At 38.9% G+C, this 17,390-nt stretch overlaps 1 protein-coding gene across 5 annotated transcripts in view; it reads right to left on the bottom strand.

The window, feature by feature from the left end:
- Nucleotides 1-474: 474 nt before the first annotated feature.
- Nucleotides 475-17,390, bottom strand: part of LRRC28 (leucine rich repeat containing 28) — a 76,897-nt gene continuing 59,981 nt past the window's right edge. For 3 of the 5 annotated variants that reach the window (XM_061999821.1, XM_061999820.1, XM_061999822.1), the window contains exons 7-10: nt 14,254-14,356; nt 10,653-10,828; nt 7,807-7,966; nt 475-4,973 (exon numbers count right to left, since the gene is read on the bottom strand). In XM_061999821.1, the coding sequence (XP_061855805.1) occupies nt 4,901-4,973; nt 7,807-7,966; nt 10,653-10,828; nt 14,254-14,356 (512 nt within the window). In that variant the 3' untranslated portion in view covers nt 475-4,900. The remainder of the gene's footprint in view (nt 4,974-7,806; nt 7,967-10,652; nt 10,829-14,253; nt 14,357-17,390) is intronic. The other 2 variants (XR_009819061.1, XR_009819060.1) reach the window with 2 other exon arrangements.

Below are 17,390 nucleotides of genomic sequence, written 5' to 3' on the forward strand. Positions count from 1 at the left end.
CTCAGTACATGTACAGTAACTCAGCATCCAACTCAAAGAACTCTTCAGAACAGACACAGAGCAGCAGCTTTGACTGAAGCAAAAGGCTGCACAGCAAGGACTGAAATAACTGGAAAAAACAGATGCTTAATTTAGACTTATTTTTGGCAACTTTGCTCCTATGATATCTACTAGATGAGGGGAAAAAAGGCTGCTGAATGCAGCTTAGTAAATAAGACATGAACCACAGCCACATCTATGGGCTATCAGCCCTACGGAAAGTTATCTTTCTTTCCATCAGTCCACAGAAGGGTTAAAAATAATGTTTCCATATGTATTTTGCTCTTATTACACAAGATCTGGTGAAGTACATCATCACAAAGGGATTAAGTGAACTGGTGTTTTGGGCTTGGTGGCATTTTAAGGAGTTCCCAACTCTTCAGCCTTGGGACGAGACTTTTTAGCTAATTACTACGCAAATGAACTGAAATGTAATTTAAGTGAAACACCTTGATGTAGTTTAATAGCTCCAGGAGCAAGCATTCAGTTAACTTTGAACAAACTGTAATTCTATCAAAAAATATAGTTTATTAACAAGCATATACAATAAATTGCACCACTAACTTTAAATAAAACAGCTAGTGAGCTCACCTTCACACTAAGTGACATTTGGTTAATACAGAGCAAAAAAGCAATATGCATATGCTTTCAACAGACACAGAACGAGCTCAGTGGCAATCCAAGTTCAAGTTGTAATCCAAAGAAGCACACATAAAAGCAAAAGCAAGACTTCACGTGAACCTTGCCATTTCTTTCCACCAGACCTTTGGTCTCTTACAAAATAGGTCTGTAATACAAAAAGTAATAAAAACTCTGGATTCAATTTACTCAGCCTCTTCCATCACAAGTTAAGTGTAACATTTTGCAACAACATGAGTAGTATTAAGAGGGACGTAAGAGGCAAAGACGGTTCCATCTTGGAATCACAGAAGTTCAGCTGCAGATAGAGAGGCTGCCATGCAGGAGGCGTGAACTTCAGCCTCATTTTGCAGGAAACAGAAAGAAGGTAAAACACATCCTTCTCTCTCATCAATTAAAACTTGATCCATCCTCCACTGACAGCAAGGCAAAAGCTCTTCTGTGATCAGTGGTACTCTGATGGGGCCACGGTGGCCTTCAGAAAGTAAAGTCATCCTCTCTAGTGAAAGGTTTGTCACTGTCCAGTCTTCAGCTTGGCTGTGATGTCAGTAAAACCTGACACGTTGCAACCACATAGGTGTTAAAACAGTCTCATCCTCCTCTCATGCCAGTGAAAGGGATTCAGCAGAATTGGATACATAAGAATTGAAGCCAACTTGGCAATAAAACAGCTCCACTCTGCTCAGTAGAAGATCTTAACCTCACCGCAATGAAGTAAATAGAAGGTCTGTAATGAACTTCAGTAAGAACCCAAGAGAACTATCAGTGAGAAACAGAAAAACACACACATCTTGATACTGGAGCTTGTTCCTTGCACAGGAAAGGACATTTGTATTTCTGATCCTCCAGGGTAGTAACAGGAAGGTTCCCAAGAACAGTGCTCCAAATGCAACAGTGTCCACCGTAAAACTGTTCAAAGAGTATTTTTTAAACAAAGCCAGAGAGATTGCTCTGTTTCCTTTTTGGCAGAACAAAAAGTTACCTGTAGAAGCAGCAGGGTCTCAGTTTTAGTAACATGGTGGTTGTTATCCAGAACATAAGGAAAATTTACACCTGTGTTCCCTAATTGCATTAGGAGTTAATATTTACTCAAGAATTTTATAGCAATATCGATGGGTTAAAGACTTACTTCCTCTCCTCCCTCTCCTGCCCCTTTCTCTTTAGACTTGCCTCTCCCTCAAACTTCTGTTCCCGCCCTAAACAAAGAGTTAAAATGTATTTTTATGACAAAAGCTCCTCTTTTTAAATGGTCTTTTTTTTTTTTACAACTATTAGAATCAGATTTTTTCAGTACAAGGAAAAAAATTCATCTCAATGTGAATTACCCTGATGAACGAGAGCAAGTGAGAATTCAATGCATTGAGGAGAAGTCCAAGTATTGTGACATCTCACATTGGAAAACAAGTGATGCACAGCTCAATTAGCAACGAGCTCCCTCTCCCCTCTGCAACTTGCGTAGCTGGCTCTCATCTTAGGTGGTTATGAAATGCTCTTACAGCAGAACAACTTTAGAAAAACTTGGACAAGTGAGAATGGAGTTATTTTCATCTAGAACAGTATCATCCAAAGACACAGATGAATACAAACACTGTTCATATAAAAAAAAAAAATTAGAAATCAGAGAAACAGGAACTTGAGCTGCATTTTCAGTCTATATATTGGGTTTCCTCTTCCATGTTTTATAAAAATAGGGTATGACATTTCAGCTTCAATTGCGTGTTTAAGTCATTTATTCACTCAACATTCCATTCTTGAAATATCTATTAAAGTGTTAGTTAAGATTCCTGCTGCTTATGGAACAGACTAGAATCTCTCTGAACTTCACTTGCAGACAATAATAGCGATTGCTATGAACTCAAAAAATAATTAGATGATGTGAAAAATAAAGAAAATAAATATATTTAAATCAGATTCCACTCTTCCCAATCCCTAATAAGACAAATGCCAATGCCTTTCAGCTGATGAAAACATTTAACTCAAAAAATAACATTTACAGGCTGAATTTAGACATAAACTGTGTTTCTAAGTCTGTAAGTTGCTATAAAGAGGACAAATCAACTTCCAACAGAATCTCTCCTTCACAGAGGAAACCATAGTGAAAATAATCCTGAAGATTCCTGACCAGAGTATTGGATCAAAATCAGTATTTGTAACATTAGCACAGTTCCGTTACCATCCATTGCACATTTCTGATACAGGTAAAATTGTACATGGGCAATTGATGTCTCAACTGTGTAGTACTGAAGACAACAACAAAAAAAAAAGCCGAAGACTCACTTTCCTGCTTCAGTGTAAACCCCGTGGGGTGGGAAGGTCTGTGAGGGATATCAACATTGAAACAAGTGAGTGAAACGCCAGAGTCAGAAATCCAATGGTACGAAGCCTGCTTGGACATGGCTCTTTCCCCTACTGCAAAGCAGATTTAATAAATGGGATTTATTTTAGAAAGTTTCACAATTCTTAAACAGTAGATGATACTCACATTCCTGAAGCATTAAGTTCAACATTTCTTAATGCTAATTCAACTCTCTAAAAAAATCAACCCAATAAAACCAGCAAAGGTTTTACAAGTAACACGGCACAACCTAAAAATTTCACCCTCAAAATGCCTTTTTGGTACTCTTTTAAGCTCTTAAGATACTCTATTTACTGAAGAGATGCCAGGAAGCCTGCAGTAGGAATAAATGCTTCTTTGGCAAAAGGAAAAACATTTTAATGCCTCCTCCCTTCAAAGTACGCACACCTCACCACAACATATGCTAATATCCTACCAAATAAGTCTCTTTATCTTGCCATTTTTATAACAAACTGGTTCATTCATATCCATTGCAGCAGCTTGTAACTAACTACAGCCCAGAGTAGCATGCTGCTAAACCAACAAGTAGGTTGCACCTTAAGAAATAGAAAGTAAAGTGAAAATGAACACACTGTGTTAAAAAAATAATGATCTATTCCAAAACAAGTCAAAAGGGTCTGATTTTGTATGAACTGTTTCAGTGTACAATTCCAATTAAGTCGTACAGGCATTTTGGGCCGTTTTTTCCCATCTTTTGTCCTTTATTCATGATGAACAAAACCTAACAGAAAAAGATTCCCACGGATAGAGAGTGGAAATCTGTGCTAAATCTGCCATTAGTACATGACAATAAACGTTATAGCCCTTCTGTGAAAATATCTATGTATGCACAGATACCTATGCATGGAGATACACACACCTCCCCCTGGGTTTCCAGCCTTCTCTGGGGCATCCACACCACTGATACACGTTAGCCAAATGCTGGATCTAGAAAAAGATGAAGACCAAGTCTTTGCAGATCTACAGTCTGCAATTGTAAAAATATAATAAATACAGATAAATATTTACTATCCTATTATTGGGGGTTTTTCTTCGAAGTGAAATCGATACTTGACATCTTCTTCTTGGAGAACTCAAAGAAGCCAAAGAGGAAGTGTTTTTAAAAATAAAGAACGTGAGCCGTGAAAAAAGAAACACACCCTCAAACATGCTGGAGCAAGAGCACTCAGTGTAGGCACCACCACAAGCCTTCTTGACTGAAACAGGATCTTTAGTCTCCAGACATACCCTAGTTACTCTAATTAAATCAGTGTGGCTTCTAAGAGCAGAAAGAACGATCTGCTTTTAGTATGTGGATTGAAATACCACTGTTAAATAGTCAGAGTCGGTATAGAACCAGGATCATTCTGCTGGGGAAAATATTAAGATGAGTGGGAGAAAAATTAAGCTAAATTCTATGGGGAAACATCCTCGGGGTCCATCAAAGGTTTCTGTAGGCTTAGTCTATACACCTGAATGCAGCTGAAGGGGTGAAGAGGATAGGGGAAGAGTAAGTGAAAACTTGTCATAATGGAACCTTTTCCCCCCCACCCTCTAAAGGAATGAAAACTGCCTCCAATGATGCAATGGGTCACTGAAAAATACTGGAAATCCTGAAGTCAGAGCTTGTGAATTTGGTTTCTGTGCTGTCTTGGAGGAGAGAGAAGTTAACACTTTTAAAAGCTTGGTATTTACATTTCCGAAAAGTTTCTGCAGTTCATCCAAATTTGATAGGGCAGGATTTAAGTGCCTCTTCGAGCTCCCAACCAGGCACTTCTGCTGCTTTGGCACAGGCTCACACACACAGGGTACACTCCAGTACCAATGGCATACAACGTTTAATGCAGCTTTCAACTGGCAGCGCTCCTGAGGAGTTTTAAATGTTTATCAACTCAGTAGGTCAAAAGTCTGCAGACACTGGGTGGAGCAGCAGTATGCCACAAAACTAACAGTTGTCCTCCTGGAAAAAAAAAAGAAGGGGCGGGGGGAACAGTTGTCAGTGAAGATTAAAGCTCCTGGCCTCATTCCACAGCAGACTGTATGCTGGTTTGTAAAATACAGGATTAGCTGATCTCAACACTTTAGAAAAAGAAGGTTCATTTGCTCTATATGAGTGCCTGACACAAAGGCAGAGAAGCACTGCAGGGGTTCTCAGAAACCTTCCTGGTTTCATATGTATTCAGTTTAATGCAGCAGCATGTGGTTTTTCTCTCTGTGGAGGGTACGGCTGGGTGTTACAGCCAGTAGGTTGAACAGCTGAAAGCAAAAGAGCTCAGTAATTCTTTGCTTCAGCTTTGCCCATGTGTTTCTTAAATTACTGTTTGTAGGCATGAAATCACTGAAGTCCAGTGTCCTCCTTTGGTTCAGCTGAGTGAACAAACTGGGCCCAGATCTTCAGAAAGGACAAATGACAGGTAGTGAGTGCTGTTGCACCGTGTCAGGTACCACCGCAGGGGTGGCAACATGAAAGCATGACACTAGCCTCGCTATGACCCACCTCCTGCCCCTGGCAGGCACCTAGATATCCACTTCAAAAAAGTTAAGATCTGTTTTTAACTAACCCAGAAATCACTCTTTACCCAGCTCTCGTGTCATCTGTGCTTTTACAGATAGAGAAATCCAGTTCAACATGCAACAGTCTTTTCCTGTAAGAGGATACAGAATGCCATACAGAAATCCAGACAGAAGTTACTGGCAGATATGTGGCATGTGTTAATCAGCGCTGTTTAAGAATTCAAGATCTCTACCCTGTGTGTTTTCATGGTCACTGTAAGCTCTTTAGAACAGAAACCCTGTCCTTCACATCCTTCTAAACCAGCTACTGCACCTCCACAATTCCACATAATCTTACCACGCCAAGTGCACAAGCTATAGAGATAAGGATGTCAGGCTGCCCTACCCTGTTTAGATCTCATTTTCTGTGGATTTGCATCAGATGTCAGATACCTAAGACTCTATTCACAATGGCATTTTGCAGAACCTTCTTGTCTAAGGAAAAGAATGACACACGTTTTTTGAAAACACACGATACTGTGCAGAAATACCTGTTTTCCATTGGTGTATTTTATAAGGTTAACACAGGGTTCTTCTGAAACAGCACTAAGTATGTTTTTGTTGAGTTGAAACTTGAATAATTCCTAAAGGCCTCTACTGATATGCCTGTCACCTCATTACTGTAAGTTCTACAAAGAACAATGCTTAGTAATTAATTACAAAGTGGAGCTCTCTAAGTCCAAACTCTCTCGTCGTTGCATTATTTCAGATCATAGAAGGATTTAGTGACCAGCAAGTAGCTTTCCATCTCTTCCCTAGAAAATGATACTGTTCAATGCTTGAAAGAAACTGATTTATAGCACAATTATGACATCTTAGGCCACTTTGAATATTAAAACTGTAATGTGGAGGCAATTTATTTTACTTAACACAAAATCGATTGAATTTCAATATACAAGTGAAGTGTAACAGAATGGCAAGAGGCAGTATGCAATCTCCACAATCAGATATTTCTAAGAAAGATGACTTGTCCAAAACAGTGTTTATGCAGCCATCTGGCTGCTGTCCAGATTTGGCATACCTGAGTTGTTTTCATTTCATAAAGTGGAATTGCTTACAAATGGGACACCTCTTCTGCCATAGACTCAGAGCAAAATAGCCTGTGATAGAGCTGGGGAAAATAGGTACCATCAACCTGAACCACCAATTGGTCTCTTCTCTGAAAGACCTTCCTATTGAAAAGTAGTTTCTTATTTGTATGGAAGACAACTATCAAAGGATTTCAGCAGGACAAGAACTAAGAAGGCTTCTTGTGTGTTATATGTACACCAACAAGTAACTTCAGAAACATTCCTTTATAAAGGACCTTTCTTTTCTGCTCCCCACCTTTAGGCATATGCTCTGTAACTCATGGCTTGACTTGAAATCTCCAAAACCAATCTCAACATCACATTTGCTTGTTTAACTCCACGTGACTTGTCTTTAAACCTTCTTTATTAGGTTTCAAACCTAATAAAATATACTGTCCAAGTAAAACCTAATAAAGTACACTGTCCAAGTAGAAGCAGTTGAAGTTTCTCTGATGATGCTCTTGCACTGCAAAAAGTGGTTTTCAATACTACAGCTCATGTTAAGTTCAACTCAGCAAAAGCATATCAACCCAGTCTAATAGGGGTTAGGGAAAGAACCACTTCAAAGCAATCAGTGATGACCTTAAAGGTATTTTAAATCTTTGTCTACATGTGGACAACGTTCCCTGAACCACATCCCAGTTTTGAGTTCCTTCCATGACTGTACTGTTCAGCAGACCAGGAAGTCTGTGTAGGTTTGTCTGCTGGACTTGTGAATCCTGCAGACACATTGACCTCTGCTACAACCATAAAAACTGACATATTTTTAATGAGATGTACTGCTACAAAATGTATGTTACAATGCAGAATGCAAGACGAGGTTGAGACCATCAGGGGAAATACTGGTGTTAACCACTGTTTTCTTCCAAAGGCATTGAAGTGCCATGCATGTGCTGCCCTACTACAAACAAATCAATCCCGTATCAACCCCCTTCACTATCTTACAGCAGTCTGAAAGAGGCAGTGTGGTAGTCCTTGTTAAACAGTCTAACAGCAGTATTCTGGTCTCTTGTAAATAAAAGACTTGTCAACTTCACCATGCCATCATAAGACAGGGGTGTTAGATCTGAGGGGCTGCTAAGTTAAAAAAACCCCCTTAAGAATATGCTTTGTTCCATAAGGTGCTTTTGTTCCTAACTGAAACCCCAGTGTAATTTCCTGTATAATTACCCTTGATGCAGTCCTGCCATTGGAGTTTCCCTCAAGGGAAAAAGCTTTGGGTAGACAATGGTAAACATAGGCTGGCTGCAGCGGTGGCAGTGTCCCAGGGGACAGTGCAGCAATTCCAAGAGGCTTTTGGGCAGTGAGATTGGAGTCAGAAAGTTCAAGTCTAGAGAAGAAAAGAAACAGAAAAAGGCCTGTAACAAAACAACTGCATGATGAAGTCAAACACAACAAGCATGATGCATGAACAATTCAGAAAATCAGCAATCTTAAGATTTGGTCTAAACAACAGCAAGGTAATACCTCAGTGAGGGTGAAACACATGATGCCTGTCAAAGTTCAAAAACTTAAATATTTGAGCATCTGTGGGCATAAGACACAAATACCCAGTTGAATATATTGTAGCTCAAGCATGTAATAAAAACCTGTAATACATAAAAGCATTTTTGGACACAAAGAACACAGAATCACAGAAAGTTAAGGGTTGGAAGGGACCTTGAAAGATCATCCAGTCCAACACCCCTGCCAGAGCAGGACCACCTAGAGTAGGTCACACAGGAACTAGTCCAGCTGGGTTTGAATGTCTCCAGATCTAGAAAGGTGTTTAGTACCTAATAAAAAATAGAAAACTCTGAGAAGGACCTCAGTAGTATTTTATTCATACATTTCAGCGACCAATCAAGCAGAAGAGCTAAGCTCACTAACAAGCCCAAACTCCACCATCCACAAGCAGGGATCTGAAATAGTTAGAATTACTTGAAATGCAATCCAGCCCAGCATAATTCTCACAGGGAAGTTTTAGAGACCACTCTAAAAAGATCAATACAATCATAATAACTTAAGTGTGCCCTCACTGTTTACAAGATGCCATCATTTTCACCAAAATGGACTCCAGGGTCATTTCATGGGAAAGAGTAATCATTTTCTCCAGCTTGGCCCAAGCCACATAGTGTTTTATAAATTAAAACCAACATGCTAATCTCCATGTAGAAACTGAGTGACAGCCAAGACAGGTGAATTAGGTGCTGAGTAATGAAGACAAGATGCAGTGCCTGGTAAATCAGTTTTGCACTATCACACCAGTTTCAGCTTTCAAACACTGGAAGGTTTAACCCCACACACAATGTACCACAACAGCCTCGCTGGAGATGACGAGCACGATGAATTTGCGTCAGAAAGAAAAGGTCACATTCTGTAGCCAAGCAAAGATTGAGAAAAAAAGTAGCCCAGTCCCTTCTGTCACACTTACCTGGCAGCCACCAAGTGTTTAACAGCACCCTTGAAACTGCAAATTTAGGCAGTGACAGATCAAATCTGCTGCTTTAATCATATGTGCCACCTGCTTCCTCAGCACACCACTATCTTACACCTGATGTAATTACCTGAGTAATGCACAGGCTGAACTATGCCTTACTCCTGCCCCGTTGAAACGTGGGTGTCACCCATGGTAATGCACAAAGTCTTTAATAAGGCCACTCAGAGTAAGATAGATATATGTATATATAAACATGTAAAAAGACTACATGTGCAGTGTAGCAAACCAGAAGTAGGCAAGATAGTTTAAAAACCCCCAAATATTTCATCATCTATTTCAGGTTCTGCACCATAGCTGCAACTAGATTTAGTCCTCACAGCCTTGTATAAACCATCTACAAACCACTTCTTAAAACTGATTTTGCAACGCTAGCTTGCGATTCTTAAACCAAACTCGATCATCTTCAGGTACCACATTAGCACAGTCATATTACAGAAATGATTGTGCAGGTCACAAATGGGCAAGAAGAGAATCTAAAAGATTTAAAAGACCTTGTACCTGATTTTCTCAAACTCCTATCCAAGGACTAGAATTTTGCAAATCCCAATGGAACAGCACTCATCATGGGGTAATTTTGGCACAGCTGACATCCTGATGCTGAACTAAAAACCTTCCCTCTCTACACCATATGCAGAAATATAAAAGATGCACAACTGCAAACTGCTCAGTGAAGATGTTCTCTATGTCAGTGATTCTGCACAAAGCAGTACCATTTGCTACGTGGAAAGGCTTGTATGGCTGTCCCACCCCTCAACATGACGCTCTTCCCCCTCCAGCATAGTTGCTGCAGACCCCCTTGTACATTTTTCCTGGCAAAGCAGTAATTCAGCAGTTAGGATTTACTCCACTGGCCAAGGTACAAGTGACCTCTTACCATCAACTCTCTAATGTTTCTATTATAGCTCTTTATCCTTCTGCTTTCTACTTTCAGCTCTAAAGCTGGTGAATTCCCAAGGTGCTGGGAATAGTGAGGGAGTCACAGTACATCTACATCCAACAAAATCTGAATCTGCAGGTTATTGGCAGATATTGCCAACTCATGTGATTGCATGATACAAAATCAGATGAGCCAAGGGCCACTTTACAGCTAAGAGTCTGAATTGGGGCAGAACTAAAACAGCTCAGCTGTCATGCTGTACTGAAATGGCCAAGGGCTGCTAACATTTCTTTTGCCTTCTGTATAACAAGTCTGCCAGTTTAGGAGTGTGCTCCCTGGCAAGAAGTTGCATTGTTGGCTGATGCATCTAATCTTGCCTCAGGAACTGTATTTCTCATCTCCTATTTCCATTAAAGAGTTTCTCCTGCAAAAAGCAACCTTCTTTATACAATCCTCAAGAAAGAAACCATTTGTAAGCACCACTCACCTCAGAAGTAGTCTTTGGATGTCTTTTTTGTATTGGGCATTTTTATTCTAATACATCATTGCAAACATAATTTGATTAAGTCTCTTACAATATTAATCCTTGCCTAGCTATTCTCACTGCTGTGAGAGCACTTCTACTCTTCCTGTAACGTGAAGGAGGCAGAAATTTCCTACCTTTTAAAAACCTGTAGTAGGTGTTATAGAGGGTTCTCATGGCCAGTTCTTGCAAAGGCAGCACATGATCTGTTTCTGTTCCTATAGATTTCACCTCTGCCGGCAGGAACACAGTTAACTGGCCCGATGAGAAAGACAACAGTTTCACCTCTGAAACTTGAATTGGAGAACCACAACTAGAAGGACAGAAGAAAGTTAAAAAGTGGTTAGGAGGTAAAAGAGGAACTTCTTGGGGAAACACAGATGACCAACCAAAGCACGCATGACACTGTTCTTCAGTGCAGCACCTTTCAAGGGCTCCTTGCACAGTGCAATACATGGCACCTATTTTCTACAGATCCCCACCTTCTGTGACATGATAGTCATGGCACATCTGAAGTCTTTACTTACCAAATTACATGCAAAAGTTGTAGTTATGAGAACATAACCCCAAGGAGGTGAACCAAGTGCACTGTGTGTCCCTTCCTTTACCCACATGCTAATGCCCTTTAGATGTGAATGCCATTACTACCAAACACTTCACACAGAGGAACAGTTCCTAACAGTTGGCTTCCTGTGTCTTGGATAGACCAACTGAAAATGGTAATGGTTTTCTCAACTGTAATACAGGAGGCAAACTACAGGCACCAAAAAATATTACTGAAGTGCCACTTGGTGATTCTTGTACTATACCTTTGGCCAGCCACAGAGCTCCCTCGGAAGGTACAGGGAGGTCAGTGAAGGGAAAATAACAAGAAAACAGCCTAAGCTGTAGTGGGAAGATGCCCTGCTAAATCTGCTAGACTTGCCCTTCCCAAATCCTGTCAGGAAAAGGAAGGTTATTTGGATCCAAGGAGAGAAACTTAGCTTGTAGTAAAAATAATAACTCTTTACATGATCCCTGTTGCAAGCTATCATACCAAAGAGACACGCATAGGAAAATTCTACTAAGAGCTTGGGGAAGTCAAGAGAGGAATTGGAATTGTTTATGACAACTTAAATTTGAAGCCAAGAGCAACTTGTTAGGGCCAGTCCTAACAAACGGAACAGAAACACAAATTTGTCAGCCTTCCCAGATCTTGGACCTAAAACGGAGGTAACTACATTCGATCTTATCAGATGTGAAAGAAATCTCATAGTACTTCTCTGATAACAAAGAATCTCATCTCATCTGATTAAAGGAAAAAACAGCCCAGAGAGACAAGAAAAAAACAAGGGCAGCATCAAACAGCCAGTCAATAAAGCCTCTTCTCTTGGTAAATATTTAATACTTTCCCAATACTAAATCATTAATGGGGTTAAAATATAACTGGGAATTCAGAGATCCAATATTCCAACAATCCCTTCCCTGGCAATCCATACACAATGAGTTAGCTATCACCACAAATAAACCTATAACATTGTAGTTTCCAGCTGATTAACCCCTTACTGTCTTAGCTAGAAGACAACACCCATAAACTCACTACAGTTTCTGCAGTTCTGAGCTGGGCCATTTTATTTACTTGGTAAAAGGGTGTGGCTATGAATGCTTAGACCTGCACAGAAAGAGTAAACAAGAAAATCATCTTGTTGATCATCCAGAGGAATAATCTAAGAGATACAGAAATCAGGATGGATTAGGGAATGAATTTCAACCTGAAAGTAATACTGGGTAAAAGAACTAAGAATTAAAACAACCCAGCATACTAAATCCACAGAGAATAGGAATGGTCTAACTAACTAATGGAGCTGCACTAAGAACCTCGGTGAATAAATAACTAGGAAAAAAACACCCAGTTATGATGACCACCTATTGGCTGCCTTCAACAAGACTGACAGACACCTAGCTGGAGACTATGAAATCCAATCTGCAAAGAATAAGATCAAAATTTATTTTGAGTGCTGAGATCATCACCTCTTACATAAAAGACTTTTTCAGTCGGTCTGACTGCAGGATTCCCAGACAGATATTCATTACTTACACAATGCAATTTATATTCTATTTTCAGAAATCCAGCCTTACGTTAGTAACAGGCAGCATGTCAGATTTCATTCTCCAGTGGATGACCAGACAAAGCACTAAAGCCTGGATCTTCAACTCTCGCCTGACCCATGAAAACCTTGCACTCGTTACTAATGCTTTCTTGGAAAGAACACAGAAATTCTTCACATTACATAATTTTAACACCACTCAGCACATTATTAGATCAACCCATTGGTTTCTTAATAATACATCTAAGTGCTCTTCCTATGCTGAAAATTTTCCTTAAAAGTCACCTATGATGTCTCAAGATGGTTTCACAACATCAAGACAAATATCTGTATGTTATACAAATATAAAGATTATTTTGCTTACTAAAAAGAATTTCTTCTTTAAAAGTCTCTCTTTTTTTTTTTTTAATTCCACAGAAGCATTACAAGAATTAACTGCAACGCTTGTAACTTTTTTGTGACTTCTATACTAGATTTATAATACTCTCCATAAGAGATATCAGCAGTTGGCCTTACCAGCAGTGTACATGTAATGAGAGCAAAAAGAACTGGTGATCTTCACAAAAGGTCAGTGCAAAGAGAAAGTTATTTAAAAACCAAAACATGGTTGTTTAACATAAGCTGAAAAAGGCAGGAACAAACTTGCTGGAACATACCCTGCATTTGTTTTTGGTCACAGTCAATACAGTCCTATTACCTTTAGGGTCAATTTAATGTCTGACTATTTATAATCAGTTCTGAAAGAACAAAGATGAGAAATTCTTTTTCCTGAAAAAAAAAATAAATGAGTAGAAGCTTGAGACTGCACACAGTTCAGCAGAATTATAATCTAACTGCAAGTATTTAAATATCACACAACCAGCTGACATGGGAATATTAGAAAAACCTTAAAATGCCAAGACTCAGCATCTCGCATATTGCAGTAGAGTGCAGGCTGGAGAGAGAGAATTTATATTTAATGCAAGATTTGCTGAGAGCCAGCATACCAGAAATTTATAATTAGATGGTAATGGGGACAATCCTCTTCTGATCAGTTTTACACCAGTAAGGCTCCATTCATCAGTGCTGCTGATCCTAATTTATGCTTGTGTCAGTGCAGAAAGAATTAAGCTAGTGTCCTGGACAGACCACTTTTTCCCCTCACATCCTAACCACAAACATGAAACAGCTGAGGATATTTTTAAAATCCACATGTAAAAATATACTTGGCCAGCCAAAATACCTAAAAAAAGTTACTGCCTTTAGTTGTTAGGTACCAAGACCTACAAGAAACTGCTACTGGGACGTAAAATGAGTGAAAGAGCTACATCTTACATTCCAAGATACAGCCACTTACAGAAACGTGAGAAATTATGAACTAGCCCCTACATTTCTGACTAACATTTAAGGGCAGCTAAGCCTGACATGATCACTGCAAATTCCTTCAGAATAACTGCACTGTCTGTTATAGCTTAATGCTAAAATAACAGCAATTAACACAGTGTATTTATTACAAAAAGAAAACAAAACTGGAAGCTGCAATAATGCCCTCAAAGTCAGTTCTGAACCAATCACACAGGAAAAAATAGTTAGTTGTATCATACAGGAAGATATTTATGAGATGTTTTACAAGAAATAGGTATGCAAGACATCCAAATTAATTCATACCTACCCACTGCAACCAATGACTTTATTATAGAGATAGGATGGGAGGCCTTTCAGATGAATATTGTTATCCACATAAACATATTGTAGCTCCCGAGAACGACCTAAATCTGGGTTTAGAAAACAAGAAAAGTCAAGGGGAGAAAATTGTTACTGTGTTATCCCTTAAGTAAAGCAATTATCTTTCATTAAAAATAAGCTAATCAAACTGAAGGTAAGCAAACATAAATTACTCCTCCTCAGTCGGAAAATTTCAGCCAAATGTTTTATTACAGATGTGTGGAAAAGCTGTTCAGAAAGTAGCATTAAAATTACTAAACCAAAACAACCCCCTTTTCAGTAGCCCTGAAAATTCCATTATAAATAATTAAGTTTTAACTTGGACAAATTGAAGCAGCAAAGGGACAATTGATTTCAAATCTACAGTGGATACTTGAGGTTCATAAGGTCAAACCTGCTTTCATTAACTCGTCTCATGTCACTGAAATCACAGCTTCACTATCTTTGGAAAAGTGGTAAAGATGTAAACAAAAATGTGGTCTTGGAGAAAAGAAAGAGTGGGTCAGAAGAGATATCTGTTTGATTACATTAGCCATAGCCAAATATAATAAGTATATCATCTAGAAACAGGCCTGTATGCTCCAAGAAGTTACAGAACACACGAAAACCATTAAACTGCAGAATAGAAACCAAAAGCTGTGGCTACAAGTAAATGATCAGTGATCTGAAGATGTGCCTCTTAGATGACTTCTGTGAAAATATTCACAGCTGGCACTCAGAAGGAAGTATCACGTGGTTAAGAAATACCTTCACAGATTAGAAACATATTAACATACCTCCAGGTAGGAGCACACAGGTATGGAACAATTGTATTTTGTTTAGAAAACTAAAATGAGAAGATGGAGCAAAACTGAAGTGAGAAAGTTTAGGCTTCTATGAAGAATTCTCAGAAATGACAATTTTGCTTATCAGCAAAATCTAATCTGTGGTAAAACTGCCTGCTATCAGAAGTGAAATACACACTAATGAGACATTTAAAAAGCCAAACCAAACAGTAAATTAAAAATAACGATGTAAACGACTTCTGAAGTGGCAAGAAAGCTGCCATGTAGGATGACCTAGGCAGCCCATTTCATTTGTAGCTCCTATGACACTCGAGATACTGGGTTAGGAAGAGACATACACGTTCCACACAAAGCACAAAGCAAGGGAACGATGTTTGAAAGCCTCTCTGCCTGGGAGGGGATAGCTGCAACCCAGACAAACTGCATCATGGTAAGATGATTTGCAAAATATCTGTATGCCTCTCCACTTCTTAAACTTTTATGATTGTGTTCTAGAAATTAGTCACGATAAACAAATACTTGTCTCAGTCGGCCACATTACAAGACAATACCAACTAAATTTGACTTCTTATCTTAGTCAACTGTCAGCTACCTCGGTTGGCATAAAGATAACATGACAAATTAGCATAGCTTCTGTCCTTTCTGTAATCACGGCTAAGAACAGAATAAAAGTTAAAACCATTTCCATGATACCTCTATTCAGAAGTTCTATATGGAACAATTACCCCTTACCATTCCCTACTATGACAAGAGGTAATACAATCCCTTCTTCATTATTTAATAGCTTCATCGTACATAAAAGCTCTGGACACCACTTAGCACAGATAAAGCAAATGATATTTTGAGTGATTCCCCTCCCCAACATTTGGCCATCTTAAAATACACTCCCTGTCTTCAGCTGTCACACACTTGAATGGCAGCTGCAAGCACCAGAAACCTTAACAGCCTCACGCTGAGGAAAATCTTCAGAGGGTATCACAGTATCAAATCTTTGATATCAAGAATAAGTGATGATACCACCAGAAAACTAATAGATTCATTTTCTGACATAAAAACGTTAACACAGAGAAAATGAAGCTTTTGTGTTCAGGGTTTTGTGGTTTGGGGTTTTTTTTTTTCAGTTGTTTGGTTTATTTTCTTTGAATACAGGTCCTTGCCCTGCAACAGTTTATGGAGGTTTCAAGGACCATAATGTAGGCTTTGTTCAAACTGGAGTCACCGGGCATCAGGGGACACATTCAACCATCACATGCTTCTTTAACCCTGTCCAAAAGACCTTCTAGTTCATGGAGCTATCTGGCATATGGAAGCATGTACAAATACCTCTGCTGAGTGACGGGCACTGCTGTGAGATGCTACTGTGCATAGTTATGAGCTAAAAACCTCAAAAAGATTATTTATTTTGGCTGAGAACTGCAGGGCTGAAAATAGTTTAGTAAAGTTCTGGGATATTTTTAGATGAAGCAAAAACATTGTTATCTTACAATCAATAAAACTATTGCATTACTGAGGCACTGTAACACCATGAAAGTATTGTAAGGCTGGAAAAGAATTGGGCAGTAAAATGTAAAGGAGACGGTGTGTGCATGGCACATCTAACCTTAGAGATTATTGCCTCATGTTGCAGAAGCCAATTATACCAAGAAGAGCAGAAAACTATGGGTTGCTGGGGTAGCCTGAATGTGCTACTGTTTAACTGATTAACTTACAGAATGGAAGGAAATTTTTACAAGAGGCTCATCTTGCTTATTTCTACACAGATGTATGCAAATGGGCTGAAAATCAAGCAAGTCAAAAAAAGCCCTAAAGCTGTTCTTTTCATATGCATTGAGTGGGGAGTTAGGCTGCATCTCATCTCTTCCCTCTGTCTTTATCTTATGCTATGTTTAGATTCTAAGTTCTGAGTTGACTGCATTTCCTAGGTAATTAAAGCAAATTTTTGGATGTTAGACAAAGTATCTCAGTAGGAAAAATTCAATTCCCAAAGCCAAATAGCCTGTAACTATAAATGTTCCTTTGATATAGTTTCTTTGCATTAAATAACTAAGAATCTTCTAGTCCCCAAAAGATTTTTTCTTCCAGTTTCAAACACGTTCCATAAAGTTTAAATTTAAATAAATCATCACTTTAAAAAGCTCTTTGTATTCCATCCACATTAATTTTTATGTCTTATATCAGTCAACAAATATTGTTCAAAGTTCTCTAAAAAACAAGCTTCTGAAGAACTTTGTAAAGTAAGGAAGCTGTCCATCTATGAAAAGGCTAAAGCTACAAAGAAGGTTTTCATGTGGCTTTTGCA

The sequence above is a fragment of the Colius striatus genome, chromosome 7 (assembly GCF_028858725.1).
Source record: "Colius striatus isolate bColStr4 chromosome 7, bColStr4.1.hap1, whole genome shotgun sequence".
In the NCBI taxonomy this organism is placed as follows: domain Eukaryota; kingdom Metazoa; phylum Chordata; class Aves; order Coliiformes; family Coliidae; genus Colius; species Colius striatus.